Source organism: Vigna unguiculata, chromosome 4, assembly GCF_004118075.2.
Source record: "Vigna unguiculata cultivar IT97K-499-35 chromosome 4, ASM411807v1, whole genome shotgun sequence".
In the NCBI taxonomy this organism is placed as follows: Eukaryota; Viridiplantae; Streptophyta; class Magnoliopsida; order Fabales; family Fabaceae; genus Vigna; species Vigna unguiculata.
This window is the reverse complement of record NC_040282.1, coordinates 31,474,572-31,487,534: the sequence shown is the minus strand read 5'-3', so window position 1 is coordinate 31,487,534 and position 12,963 is coordinate 31,474,572. Positions and strand designations below refer to the sequence as shown.

The following is a 12,963-nucleotide window of genomic DNA, read 5'->3' as shown; positions in this document are numbered from 1 at the left end:
CTTATGAAGATTGTGATTGTGATTATGGCCATATGGATGCTAAGGAAAATGTGAAAATATTGACAAAAAGATGAAAGTATATATTATCATTACAGTGGTAAAGGTCATTTGAGTTGTACTTATTGTACACCAAAGCATCTTACAAATAATGAGAAGAACATAGAAACACACTTTGCTTATGAAGATTGTGATTCTGATTATGGCCATATGGATGATACTCATCTTGATATTATTATTTTTTTTGTTAAAGCAAATGGATCACCTCATTGATTATGAGAGTGTTAAAAAAAAATCTCATTGATATTTATGTTTATATAAAAAATGAATGTTTGCACTAGTATCAAAAGATATGTGTCTTATTGATAGTGCAACAACTTATACAATTCTCAATAGTAATAAATTTTTCTCTTGTTTGATAATGCGAGACATCAATATTAGTATTATTTATAGTACTACAAATATATTTGAAGACTCTATAAGAGCAATTATACTTCTACCAAGAAGTTGAATAGAAACTTATTAAGTTTCAATGATATTTGTCTAAATGGATATTATATTGAGACAAACAATGAAAAAGATAAGAAATATCTTTAAATCTCTATGATTGAGTTGAAAAAGAAAGTGTATTAGAGAAATTATCAACATTCTGTTATAGTTTGTACTACAAGTTTATTAGTACAATTGAGATGCATGTCATGGTAAACCAGAAGTTTACAAATCAAAATGATTGCCTTGTTTGACATGATCAGTTATTATGATGCGAAAAAAAAGGTTGAAAAACTCATGTGGACACGTTTGAAGCGTGGTAGACCTATTGGTTCCAAAGATAAAAACTCTTGAATGAGAAAGGGAGCTAAAATGCAAGATGACCTAATCGAAAATGTGAAAATCCCAAAAGATTCATTTGACATAATTAATGATTTGGTTCTAGAAGAACCTCAGGTACCTGAAATTGTTGAAAATGATGAAATCTCGATAAGTTATGTCATGAATCGTATAATATGGAACCAAAATGAAGTTAACATTGACGAAACTTTTACTTATAACATATCGATGAATGCTATGAATGACAATGAGGATCAATAAGCAATGATCATTGAAGATTGTTGACAAAGAAAAGATTGACCAAAATGAAAATATGCAAAGAAGCATAATTATATTTGTTTGCTAAACGAAAGGTTTTTGAACATATAGTTCGCACACCTGAAGTTATGAAACCCGTTGGGCACATATGAATTTTTGCGCAAAAATCAAATTAAGAATGATGAAATTGTTAGATACAAAGCACAATTGGTTGCTCAAGGTTGTTCACAAAACCTTGTATTGATTTGTGAAAAAATGTATTCACTAGTATTGGATGCAACAACATTGCAATATTCGATTATCCTAGTTGCACAACAAGATTTGCATTTACATCTAATGGATGATGTTATAACCTATTTGTACGGTTCTTTTGAAAATCATATTTATATGAAAATCCCTGAAGGATTTTATTTACCCAACAAGACAAATTCTCAAGAGGGGTATTCAATAAAATTGAACATGCTCTTTTATTGATTAAATCAATCAAGACGTGTGTGGCATAACCGTCTTATTGAGTACTTATTAAAAGAAGGATCTAGAAATGATCCTATTTGTTCTTATATTTATATGAAAAGGTCCAAAAATGAATTTGCCATAATTATTGTTTATGTAGATGACATAAACATCGTTGGAACTCCCAAGGAGCTCACAAAGGCAACTGATTACTCAAAGAAATAATTTGAGATGAATGATCTTTGAAGAGCAAAGTCTTATTTGAAATCAGAAATTGAGTATTTAAATAAAGGTGTTTTTATACATCAAGAGGCTTATATGATTAAGGTGTTTAAAATGTTCTAAATGGACAAAACACATCCATTATGCACTCCAATAGTTGTGAGGTCGTTAGATGTTGATAAATGTTCTTCTTAGACCTCTATAAATGATGAAAATATTCTTGGTCCAGAAGCACCATATCTTAGTGTCATAGAAACACTAATGTATCTTGCTAATTATTCTCGACCTGATATTGCATTTGCTGTAAATTTGTTAAGCAAGATATAATTCTTCAACTACAAGAAGAAAATGATTTGGAGTAAAACATATGTTTCGTTACCTTAAGGGTACTACGAATGAGATTATTTCATTAAATATGATTCAAAATCAGACCTAATGGGTTATGTATATGCATGTTATTTTACATATTCTCACAATGTCACAATGGTTGATCACAAACAAGATGTTTGTTCACATGTGGTAGCACAATGGTTTCATGAAGGTATATGAAACAAACCATAGTAGCAACATCGTCTAATCATGCAGAATTACGCAAAAAGTTGTGAATATGTTTGGTTAAGGTCTATAATTCAACATGTGAAAGAAACTTGTGACTATCCCTGACAAAGATGGAATCAACAACCATATATGAAGACAATAATGTATTGTTCAATTGAAAGAATGATATAAATATCCAAAAATTCATTCATGTGAAAATATGGCAGGTCTATTTATGAAGTTTTTGCCAAGAAGAACTTTTGAACAAATAATTCACAAGTTCGGACTTTGTCACCTTAATAATGTAAGTTTACATGAGGGGGAGAAATAAAATATGTGATGAACAATATTGTATTAAAGAATACAAAATGTTATACTCTTTTTCCTTCACTAGGTTTTTTATCCCAAAGGGTTTTTCCTGGTAAGGTTTTAACAAGACACATTCTTTTATCAATGGACACTCAAGGGGGAGTGTTATGAATTAATGATTGTCCATTGATTTGATACATTTACTCATATGATTGATACTCATATGATCCATTACTCTTTATGTAAATATTTGTATTAACTAGGCTGATTTGTTTCCTTTATGGATTACATGTTGTATGTATAAATAGGACTCTTCCTATCAATAATAATACACAGATGAGTTATTCCCTATTTTCTGATTCTCCATTCTCTATTGTTTCTTCTCTTCTCTATTATCTATTATTCTCTCTTCTCTCTATTATTCACTTTATTTCATAACAATTCTTATATTCTCTACATATTATGTTTGTTTGTCATACCTGATCAAAGACTATACCAAATAAAAAATAAGTAGTCGTTTAGTTTACAAAGTTTAGTTAAAAAAATTAAATTCAGAATTAAATGGATTAAAAACAGAAAACAATATATCCAAAAGCTAATTGAGAATTCATCCAAAAGCTATTTAAAATGCAAACATCTATGCAAGAGTCTAGATCAAAATGCATCCAAAGACTAAAATACTAACAAATAAAACTGAAGATTACAAAAAATAAAATTTAATCCCAAATTTGTAAATTGTTTAGAATTTGATAACATTTTAAAGTACACATTTTCGACAGAAACTCCAAGTAATTATCGTTATAATAATAAAATGAAAAGTAGAAATGATAAAATTGTTTGGAAATTTTGAGAGAGAAAGGGTTGTATAAGACACCCATTGTACATCTCTTTATTAATTGCAAGACCCTCCTACAATTCAAATGTTATTCATTTGAACAAAAATTTGAAGTTGCAAAACATACAATATTGGAGAAGAAGAAAAATAACATTCATAGCATGCTTAACTTTAATTCTTCATTATCAATAATCTGCATTGTCAAATAAAAACCAAGCAACTCATTATATTCACTTTGCAGTAGAAAACCAATTACTCACATCATTCATGACATTAACATTTCAACCAACGAATCTTGTTTATAAGTATGATATCATGTATATAAACAGATAAATAATGAAGTTCAACCATTCTCAATTAATCAAAGACAAACTATAATTTTTTTTACACATAGTGAAATATCCAAGTGAACAATATTAACAATGACATTAATGCAAGAAGATCAAATAAAGTTAGTATAAAGCTAGTATTTATGACAATGACATGTTTTACACATTAGGATGGAGGCATTATGCTGATGATGCAAATTTTATATAAGGCTACATTACTGGTTAGGTCCAATACAATGCTATTATGCTAGCAGTTATAACAATGTCGCAATTCTCTTTTTTCAAGACTTATGCAGAATTTTTACTTGGCAAATATAAACCAATCAAACAAGTTGTAAGTTGTACCTTATTAATGAAAGATTATTATTTTCTGATATAAGAAAAAGGACATGGAAATGTATACATAGGATTATCGGACGGAACAAAATAAAAATAAGAGAATCCTGTTAATTGTGTTGTAGTGAATCACTACTTTCCGTATATAAAATTTGGAATATATAGACAAAAAAACAAAAAATACAAACCCCAATTCAGTTGCAAAGAAATCTTTGGTAACATTTTGAAGGTTCTCATGTGGGTATTCACCAAAGTCCCACGTCGAGTAATATGAAGAAGAGAGTATAAAAAAAATACTATAAAAGTAAAGAGTTGGTTTTGGGATTGTCATCACAACTCAATAGGTCTATTGAGTTGGATGTACAAGGAGTTTGGATAGTTGTATGTTATGGGAAAATTTGTAATTTTTGTCAGAAAAATTACACTATGAATTGGGTGATAATAGTTTTTGTTAAGTGTTTGTAAATATAAGTCTGTAGGTGCCAAACTAGGTTAAATTTTTGTACGTTTTTATTTATATTTTTCTGTTCTTATTTTTGGATGTACTTCCCCTTTGATAGATTATTTTCTTAGTGCGTGATTTCCTAACACTAGAGATGACAAATAAACCCGTGCCCGTGGGTATCACCCGAACCCGTCCCCGTTTTGACGGGAATCCCCGCTTTGATTGGGTATGGGTATGGGTAATATCCGAAATTTTCAACTGAGGATGGGGATATATATATACCCGCCCAAATACCCGTCCCCGCTTAAATTACTAAACTATTTATAATTTATTAAATAATCTAAAAAATATATATAAATAAATAATATATTTACACATAAAATAAAATATAATATAATATAATATAATATAATATAATATAATATAGTATATATACATATAAATAAAATATACTTTTATATACATATATATATATATATATATATATATATATATATATATATATATATATATATATATATATATATAAAAGCATAAAATATCTACGCATATACATATAATATATACATAATAATATAATATATATTATTATATTTATATTATTATATAATATAATATAATATATACTTAAAATAAATATATATCTATAAATATATATATATATATATATATATATATATATATATATATAAACATAAGATATCCACACATATAATATATATACATAGTAATAATAATATAATATATAATATAATATAATATATATAAATAATTATATATATATATAAACATAAGATATCCACACATATAATATATATATACATAGTAATATAATATATAATATAATATAATATAATATATATATATATATATATATATATATATATATATATATATATATAACATATTTCTCATTCTCTTTGTTTTTTGTTATATAACATATTGGCAATTGCTTCAGTTTTAGATCCAAGGTACAAGATGGACATGTTAGAATATTATTTTTATAAATTGTATGGTAATGATTTTGATCTGAAACTTAGTAGGATTCGTCAAATGTGCTATGATTTGGTTTTGGAATATCAATCAAAAAAGAATGAAACTTCTTCTTATAGAGCTACATCATTGGAGTTGGGAAAGGATGTTGATAATGATGAGAATGAATTTTTAGAGTTTATGGCAAAAAAGAAAAAATCTAGAACTACAGTTATGAAAACAGAGTTGGATTATTACTTGGAAGAAGATAATTTGCCGGTTACACAAGAATTTGATATCCTATCATGGTGGAAAACAAATGGGTTAAAGTTTCCAACCCTTCAAGCAATTGCAAGGGATGTTTTAGCTATTCCAATAACAACTGTAGCTTCTGAATCTGCTTTTAGTACTGGTGGTCAGATATTAACTTCTCACCGTAGTCGACTTCATCATATTACTATAGAGGCTTTGATGTGTACAAGAAGTTGGATATGGAACTCAAACCATCTAGGTAAGTTACTCAAATTTATTAATATTTTTTGTTAGTATTTTTGTGAATTCTCATCTAATATTCTACATTTGGTGTTTGTAGGTGTTAAAAAATTAAAAGGAAAAGATGTTCTCATGAGTGAAAATGAATCTGATGAAGAAGGTACATTATATTCTAGTAATTAAAATTTTCAATTTCAATTATTATATCATATCTAATTTTTCATTTTTTTTCTATGTGTAGGTGGATCGAATGCAAATGAAACCACTGATCATTTGTAAAATTAATAAATATTTTGGTTATTATAAAATTTTAGTAATGTGTAATTTTTTAGCTTTTATATAATTATTTGAATTTTATTTAGTTGTTATTTGATACTTTAATTTGAGATTTATACTATTATAATATTTTTCTTAATATTTGACATCATGAAAATCAAAAAGAGTATGTTATTTTAATATTGAATATTTTGATAGTATCATGATTCCGTTGGTGTGATTTTTAAATTTTTTTTATAAAAAATATTTAATTGATATATGGAACAATAAAAAAATGGGTATGGGTATGGGTATAAAAAAATACCCGTTACCCGGTGGGGATGGGGATGGGTCAAAAGTTGTATACCCGTTGGGTTTGGGGATGGGGATAAATTTTTATTATGGAGATGGGGATGGAATCATGATACCCGTACCCGCCCCGCCCCGTTGCCATCCCTACCTAACACATTTATATATTATCATCTAAATTTATTTTCTGAACTAACATTTATAATGAATCCTATAAATAGAAGAAGGAACTAACTAGTTTGAGAAGAACCCTCACCCTTTTTCTGGAATTGACGGAGCTCCAATTACAGATTGGACTCTCTTCAAACGCTTCTTTGCATTGAGCGTTGCTTCGCTGCGTCAGTTTTCTTCTCCGCGGATTTTTGAGTTAAGGATATTGGATTCAATTTAAGGACTGGGACTTTAGATTGTTTAAGGCTACACATGTCATTAAAGAAACTGCTATCTAATTCTGCTTTAGTATCAAATGAACTACGTACCCTCAATCTTGGAACCATATTTTATGGTTGAAAAAGGATAATTATAATCCAACTTGTTTTTAACAGTTTTACCACTTGTAAGTTGCATGTTAACCAGTGCCTACTTGATGATATTTTTATTAAATATTGTGATATTTTCTCTTTTTTCTTATTAATGTAAAAGATACTTTATATAATGTGTTCTGTAAAATTTTTTAAGAAAAAAACATATTCTAAAATATATTTTATCTATTTTGAAAATTACATTCCAGAAATCTCATTTTAAAAATTCCATTTCATAAATATCTTTCTGAAAATTTTGGAAAAAGGTTTTGAAAATATACAATTTGAGAGCCATTTTTCTAATGAGAAAAATGTTTATTTAAAAAATTTGAAGGACTACACGAAGAAATTGTGGGATGGAGGAAGTAAAAGCACAATATCATTTACTAAATAATCTATTGAACTGCAATTTATTATATAAATTGACTTAGAAAGACTTCGGCACAAGGAATTATTATATAAAGCATGGATCATGTATCAGATAAGCAGAAAGCAGTTGCTGAGTCGTGGAAAAGGTCATTTAACTGCTGAAGATTCATCATCTTCCTCATCAGTTTCACCATCACAGGTTCTTTATCCTCCTTTTTTTTCTCTATTTGGTTATTTGTTCTTCGTTTTCATCCGTGAATAGATTTTTTTTTTCTTTTTACAATAATTATTTTAGTATCAATGAATTCAGAATTTTTTTTCAAGTTGGTTGATTTTTTGTTGTTGCGAAGTATCTAATTCCTTTAGTATCAAATGAATTATCCTCGATCTTGAGTAGAAAAATGCTAATTATAGTCCAACTTGTTTTTAACGACAGGGTTTAGGGTTCAGGGTACTGGATGATATTTTTAATAAATAGTGAGATTTTTTTTTAATGTAAAAAATGTCTTATATCAATTTAAAAGTATTTGTTATATCAATTATGTTTAAGAATGCTTATTAAAAATAATTATTTATAATTTCTAATTACTCCACCTTTAAAAGTGGTATTATAAAACCCAAAATCCCAAATCCTATTATATTTGAATTAGTTATTTATATCACTTTTCATGTTTCAGATCTAGAGATAAAATGGACTAAAATGCTATAAAATGGGATGGTATCTATCACACAATAGAACATATTCAAACATCTGCTGGAACACCTTTATATTGAGACTGAGTACCTGGAGTCACAAAGATAAGTTTAAAATGCAAAGGCCAAACACAAAAAAATAGTCAGTAGCAGAAGATGACACAAAATCATTTAGATTTATTTGAGAAATATACTCCAGAAGAACTTAAAAAAAAAGTAGAGAAACTCTACGATCGAATCCATCGCCGGAGAGGAACACCTGCGAAAGCCTCCTAAGCACGAATCGGAGCCCTTCCCCGCAATAACGGTGACGCTCGACGCGCTGGCGAAAGACAGAGGTGATGAAGTTCTGTATAAGCATGGAGGCGAACACGAAGAGGAACAGATGATGAGGGTGTAGAAATCTTTTAATATTAAAAAAATTGAAATATTTTTTTTCTTAAATATAATTTTATAAATGTCTATTAATATTGATGAAAGTTTTGAGTCTTTTCTTTTTTGCTGTTTGGATTTTTAGTCAATCCTATACAATTCTAATATTTCTTTCTTAAGAAAGAGATAAGAATAAAAGAGTGTTAGGTTTTACAAGTTTCCGGGTTGACTACTGTGCCACCTAACGCAAAAAGTTTGGTGCAACCTTTTAGAAAAATAATTCAAAAAACAATCATGTATGACTTTAATTCAAATGTAAATGTAACTCTGTCTCAAGGTTCCAAATCCTAATATTTCAGTTAGTTTTTATATCATTTTTGGTGTTTCAGAGTTGTAACCAAATGGAAGGACGACGGAGTGATTTAGAGAAAGAATGGACTGAGAAGCTTCAAAATGTGAACCCTCCAGAGATGGATGAAATCCATATGCAATGCATTTATAGGGTACCATCAAATATTCGTAACTATAATCCTAACGCCTACACACCTCAAGTTGTTTCAATTGGCCCTTATCATCACAACAGTTTTGAGTCAATGGAGGAACTTAAACTCAAATATGTTAAGGGATTTCTAAATCGAACACGACTATCTACGAAAGAATTGGTTGCCAAAATTGAAGAGATTGAAAACAGCAATAACATTCGAAGTTGTTATGCAGACCCCATAAAATGTAATGGTGATGATTTCTTTAACATGATTCTAGTTGATGCTTGCTTCATGATTGAGCTTTTTCTAAGATGGCACGAACGTAGTGATTGGGAGGGAAAAGACCCTTTAATGTTAAAACCATGGATGCTACTGCAGATTAGGTTTGACTTGATTCGACTGGAGAATCAGCTTCCATTCACTGCTCTTGAACATCTTTATAACCACACTGCTATGCATCCACTATTCCCCTCCTTTCGTCAGATTTGTTTCAACTATTTGAAGAGAACAACTTTAAGACCCGTGTGTCCAGGAGAGAATCCAAAACACTTCACTGAGTTCGTAATATCTTCTATAATATCATCATCATCACCACGGTTTGGTCTTGGAGAACAAGGAGAATGCCAAGAAGTTAGTCATCTATACAGTGTAAGCCAACTAGAGGAGGCAGGTATTAAGTTCAAAGTCAGTCCAAATAATTGCATACTTGACTTGGAATTATCTGAAGATGGAGTGTTGAGCATGCCAATCTTGAATATAAGTTCCAGTACACAACTTTATTTCAGGAATATGATGGCATATGAACATTGCCACGATTCGGCTACAAAAATCATTACTCAATATGTAGCGATCCTAGATTTTCTTATCAATACTGAAAAAGATGTGAACATACTTGTTGACAAGAAAATTATTGTCAATTGGTTGGGTGATACTGATAAAGTGGTTACAATGATTAGTAATCTGAACTCGACTGTCACAATGCCAGAGTTCTGTTCGCATTATTTCTCCGTCTGCAATGGGTTAAATAAATTCTACGAAAATCCTCGTAACAAGTACAAGGCTATGTTGATACACGATTACTTAAACACTCCTTGGAAAATAGCATCTACTGTTGCTGCAATTGTGCTACTTTTGCTCACGCTTATTCAGACTGTATGTTCAATCATCTCATTAGTTCAAAAGTAAGAAATCATTGACAATTTCAATACTTAAACAATGCAATGGAACAAGTCAAACTCATAAAATTGCAATGTTAAATGTGCAGGTAATTGAAGAGAGGATTCATTAAATAAGTAACAAGGAAATCACTTGGTGAAGAAGATATTCGATGATTGTATTTGAGTCTCTTAGTATAAGGAAACCTTGTGATGTTATTTATTTAGTGTGTTGTTGCTTTTCTTTCAACGAAGATTTAACTTGTTTTCTGTTTTTTTCTATTTGGATTTCAGTGTAAGGGAAACCTTATGATGTTATTTACTGTGTTGTTGCTTTTCATTCAATGAAGATTCAACTAATTTTCTGTTTTTTTCTATTTGGATTTCAGTATAAGGAAAACTGTGATGTTATTTACTGTGCTGTTCCTTTCTTTCAATGAAAGTTCATCTTGTTTTCTGTTTTTTCTATTTGGATGTTAACTTTAACTACTTTTAAGCAAGTAAAGTGAATACAGGAATGTAGAATCTTATTATCAAACTCAAAATCACTGTCTTAAACCTCTAGTATCAAAACTAATATGTAAGTTCAAACATAGCGGGAAGCTTTAAAGTTTTATGTACTCAATCATGATAAAGGAAGTTAATATTTCATATGATTGTAGGGAGTATTGATATGCATTCTCATGTTTTGTTTTAATGAATTGATATGTTATGAGCATGTCTCCATGAATACTCTATATGAGTGTGAGCATGTCTCCATGAGTGCTCCTAAACGTCTAAGTATGGTTTGTTAGAAATATTACATATTTCTTGGTTTTAATTCTATTGATGGATATATAATATATTTTATTCTTCTTTATTTTTATCAAATATTATGTATTATGATGTATCTTAAGTTTTATCACTTTTCCCTATATATCATGAGATATTGTTCTTTATATATTCAACAAGTTTTATGAAAAGTAAGAAAGCTCTTTGAGTTACTTTTCATCAAATACCTCTTGTACATTTTTTTTTGGGTTAAGTATGTTTTTAGTCCCTGAACTTTGGTCAAAAATTGGAATTCGTCCCTGGTCAAAACTTTGATAAATTTTGGTCCCTAAACTTTAAAAATGAATGAATATAGTCCTTTTAACCCAATTACATTGACTTTTTTTAACATATCGAATGTGTTTCATGTTAATATTGGAGTTGTTTACGTCGTTTGACACATTCTCGGCTCAATATTTACTGAGAAATGGGTTCAAAACCTAAAAACAAGTTAACAAAATTGGGTTAAAAGGACTATATTCATTCATTTTTAAAGTTTAGGGACCAAAATTTATCAAAGTTTCAACCAGGGACGAATTCCAATTATGGGTTAAAGTTCAAGGACTAAAAACATACTTAACCCTTTTTTTTTTCCTTCTCATGACTTATACATATCTGATATGGTATCAGAGCCAAGTTAGAGCCTATCCTAGCGAACTTTCTTGGACATTCTGTTCCACCCGCTATCGGGCCGCTAACGGACCACCCACTAATTTCTAATCCCACGCACCAGATGAATATACCTTTGCGTGAAGGGGTGTGTTGGAAGTCTCACAGCGACTAGAGATAAGGCCAATTCACAATATATAAGTGTGTGCAATCCTCACCTTACAAGAGCCGATTTTGTGGGGTTGAGTTAGACTTAAAGCCCACTTCTAACATGGTGTCAGAGCCATGTTAGAGCCTATCCTAGCGAGCTTTCTTGGACATTATGTTCCACCCGATATTGAGTCGCTAAAGGATCACCCATTTCTAGACCCACTCACGAGATGTTTAAGTGAGGTGCCTCACCTTACAAGTCGGTTTTGTGGGGTTGAGTTAGGTTTAAAACTCACTTCTAATATGGTATCAAATGAATATAAAACACCTTCCGTATTTACTCCTTTCTTGTTGATTTCCTACCATGGCGAATCTTACTTCATCCTTTGGTTTATAGGCTTCCGCATGTTCTCGTCGACTTCTCAAGGTTCTCAAATTTCTCGAATTTATCAAGTTTCTTGAATTTCTCAAATTTTGTGTCTTCTCAAGTTCTCAAGAATTTTCTTCATGACCGCTTTCCAAAACTGCTACTTTCAAGTTGGGCCTTCATAAACTTCATGCCCATCTTGAGAGGGGGTGTTAGAGATATTACACATCTCTTATTTTAATTCTATTATGGATATATAATATATTTTATTCTCCTTTTTTATTATTATCAAATAATATTATTATGATGATAACTTAGGTTTTATTACTTTTCCCTATATATCATAAGATATTGTTTTCTATATATTGAACAAGTTTCTATGAAAAGTAAGAAAGCTCTCTGAGTTACCTTTCATCAAACTCCTCTTGTACATATTTTTTTTCTTTTTTCCTTATCATGACTTATACATATCTAATAAGCCCACTTCTATAACATGGTTAGATGAGTGTGAATATGTCTCCAAAATCTCTCCTAAACATCTAAGCAGGTCCTTATAACTCCAATGGGTTTAGCAGGTCCTCATTATTGCTACGGGTTGGACAAGTTAAGGAAAGGTAAGAGTAAGATTCAAACACAATGAAAAGCTTTGAAGTTTTACATACTCAATCTAATCTTACTTCATCCTTTGGTTTATAGGCTTCCGCATGTTCTCGTCGACTTCTCAAGGTTCTCAAATTTCTCGAATTTATCAAGTTTCTTGAATTTCTCAAATTTTGTGTCTTCTCAAGAATTTTCTTCATGACCGCTTTCCAAAACTTCTACTTTCAAGTTGGGCCTTCATAAACGTCATGCCTAT

The 12,963-nt window shown here is 29.9% G+C and overlaps 1 protein-coding gene across 2 annotated transcripts; it reads left to right on the top strand.

Moving 5' to 3' along the window:
* The first annotated feature begins 7,571 nt into the window (after nucleotides 1-7,571).
* On the top strand, nucleotides 7,572-10,523 carry LOC114182576 (UPF0481 protein At3g47200-like). Of its 2 annotated transcripts, none has more exons than XM_028069471.1 (3): nucleotides 7,572-7,666; nucleotides 8,922-10,198; nucleotides 10,282-10,522. In XM_028069471.1, the coding sequence occupies exons 2-3, from the start codon at nucleotides 8,934-8,936 to the stop codon at nucleotides 10,283-10,285; spliced, it is 1,269 nt and encodes a 422-aa protein (XP_027925272.1). In that variant the 5' UTR covers nucleotides 7,572-7,666; nucleotides 8,922-8,933; the 3' UTR covers nucleotides 10,286-10,522. The 2 variants fall into 2 exon arrangements, with proteins under 2 accessions (XP_027925272.1, XP_027925273.1); XM_028069472.1 differs by having other exon boundaries at nucleotides 7,584-7,666; nucleotides 8,145-10,198; nucleotides 10,282-10,523.
* The last annotated feature ends 2,440 nt before the right edge of the window (nucleotides 10,524-12,963 follow it).

Coding starts and splice junctions, on each gene's coding strand:
- LOC114182576 (XM_028069472.1), top strand. CDS start 8,934: ATGGAAGGACGACGGAGTGATTTAGAGAAAGAATGGACTGAGAAGCTT.